The sequence below is a fragment of the Vitis riparia genome, chromosome 16 (genome assembly GCF_004353265.1).
Source record: "Vitis riparia cultivar Riparia Gloire de Montpellier isolate 1030 chromosome 16, EGFV_Vit.rip_1.0, whole genome shotgun sequence".
NCBI classification, from domain to species: domain Eukaryota; kingdom Viridiplantae; phylum Streptophyta; class Magnoliopsida; order Vitales; family Vitaceae; genus Vitis; species Vitis riparia.
The window spans coordinates 6,943,172-6,945,353 of record NC_048446.1 but is presented as its reverse complement, the minus strand read 5'-3'; the positions used below and the strand labels follow the sequence as shown (position 1 = coordinate 6,945,353).

Genomic DNA, 2,182 nt, shown 5'->3' with positions numbered 1-2,182 from the left:
TTTATGCAAAATGGTAAGGATATAAAATAAAAGGGAAATGTGGAAGGAAAGAACTCGCCAAGACCATGTTTGGTTCCAGAAAATGTGAAGAAAAAATAGAAAGAAAATAAAGAAGAAAAGTGGAAGGAATGAAAAAGTGGAGGAAAATAAAAATTAAATTTAAAATCAATAAATTATTTTATATGTTATTTTAAACTCATTTCATTTATTTTTCCTTTTTATTATAAATATTAAATAATTTAAAAATATATAAATTTTTAATTAATTTTAATTATATTTTATTTATTTTTTGTATTTTTTATGTTAAAATTTGAGAAAATAATTTTTTTCACTATTTTTTTTCTTTCCTTAATACTTTGAGAGAACCAAACATAACTGTAGACCCCCTTTGAGGAGCAAAAGGATACTAGTTTTTCTTGAGGGTTTTTTATGGCATGGGAGGGAATGCTACCTGACCACTGGGTATACCGGGCAGCACTTGAGATAAGTGGGGGCCCTCTTTTCCCTACGCCCGGGAAATCAGCTGCAGGGGCATGGCAGTGGCCATGCTGATGGTTAGAGACTTCATCCTTGCTGACGAGAGGAGCAGTGGAACCGAGGATGGCTTGCTGAGGAAGACACAAACAGAGGAATAAAAGAAAAGCTGGATATTTGTAGGAGAGAGGGGGACATCCAGATCAGTGGGGGGGGGGGGGGTCGGAGGAGAAGACGACAGAGGAGCTTTCTTTGGGCAGGGGGATGGAGAGATATTTTCTGGGAGATTAACCGAGGGGCTCTGGATCTTGCTGGTAGAGACGATAGAGGTTGGCGGTAAGCTAAGTGAGCTTCATTGAAGAGGAGATTCACAGGTATGGAGTATCGTGTCTTTTTCAAGGTCTTCCTCATTGTCACTGTTCTTCATCATATTCTCTGGCTACTTAGGCATTGTTAGTTTTCTTGGTTGTGGATTGAGATTTGCTGAATTTGGGTTCATTTTTGTAATTGCTCTGTTTTGGTTCTTTTCTGCTTTCTTTGTTTTCTCCTGTCAATAACTGATGTATGGGTTGTTTTCGAGATTGATGTTTGATTAATCATGCCCCGACTCCCAGCTTGTCTCACCTTTTTAGACTCATTGAGTGTATCATGAGATGGAGTCTTGATCAATGAACTCTGGGTGTGCCCTGTTTCTTGAGTCTTTCTTTTCTTTTCTTTTTGCTTTTGAAAAATACCAACCATTATTTTGTAAACTACCTAAAAGCTCTTGGGATAAGGGTAGAAAATGTTTCTAACTTCAAGTGGTTTTTGGATTTGACGGACAGGGGAAGTCTAGGGTTCAAGTTATTGGTCTGGTTTTAGTTGCTGTCGGAATGGGTGGAGGAACTGGAAGTAGTGAGGCTCCCATGATTGCTAGGAGAGGGAGGTTGGGTGCTGATCAGCCTATGATTCTGCACATGTTGGATATCCCTCCTGCTGTAGAGGTCTTAAATGGGGTCAGAATGGAATTGATGGATGCTGATTTTCTACTTTCTTAAGGGTGTTGTTGCTATAACCGATGTTGTTGAGGCATGCACTGTGGACAATGTTGCTGTCATGGTTGTTGGCCGGTTGTTGCTAACCCGACAAATACAAATTGCCTTAATCCTGAAGGAATTTGCACCATCAATTCCTGAGAAAAGCATTAATTGTTTGAAAGTCTGAACATTGAGGTGCACAAGCATGGAGGAGAATGTGGAGGGGAAATATTATTTAATTTATTAAAAAGAGTCAATGGCCACGTGCAAGCCAAGGGAATGTTCTTAGGGTAGCAATAAAAAAAAAACAACCCAGGCCACTTGATGGTCCAAGTGTTAGCTTATGAGACATGAGTTTTATTTATTTACTTATTATTAGATGTGTTTCTAGTACCCATTTAAATAATTCCTCAAGTTCCGGATTTCAAATTCTAATCCCCAATTCTAATTTTTCACACTTGTTTATTTAGTCATTATTATTTTTATTATTATTACTATTATTATTATTCTATATTTATTTAATTATTTCATTTGAAAATTCTAATCATTCAAGTCCAATTCTTCAAAAATCTAACGTCCTAATTCAATTTTCAATCCCAAAAATTCCACCATTCATTTTTACTCGTTTAAATATCGTTTTCGTTAGTTAGTATTATTACCCCATATTTATTTATTATTTCGATCATTAAAGT

General features: G+C 36.5%; 1 protein-coding gene across 1 annotated transcript; it reads left to right on the top strand.

Annotated features, from left to right (window-relative positions):
* Positions 1-533: 533 nt before the first annotated feature.
* LOC117933199 (malate dehydrogenase, cytoplasmic-like) lies at positions 534-1,677 on the top strand. The gene is made up of 3 exons (XM_034854594.1): positions 534-554; positions 1,299-1,457; positions 1,513-1,677. The coding sequence occupies exons 1-3, from the start codon at positions 534-536 to the stop codon at positions 1,675-1,677; spliced, it is 345 nt and encodes a 114-aa protein (XP_034710485.1).
* The last annotated feature ends 505 nt before the right edge of the window (positions 1,678-2,182 follow it).

Coding starts and splice junctions, on each gene's coding strand:
- LOC117933199 (XM_034854594.1), top strand. CDS start 534: ATGGCAGTGGCCATGCTGATG. Junction 555..1,298: donor TGGCAGTGGCCATGCTGATG/GTTAGAGACTTC, acceptor TTTGACGGACAG/GGGAAGTCTAGGGTTCAAGT. Junction 1,458..1,512: donor ATATCCCTCCTGCTGTAGAG/GTCTTAAATGGG, acceptor TACTTTCTTAAG/GGTGTTGTTGCTATAACCGA.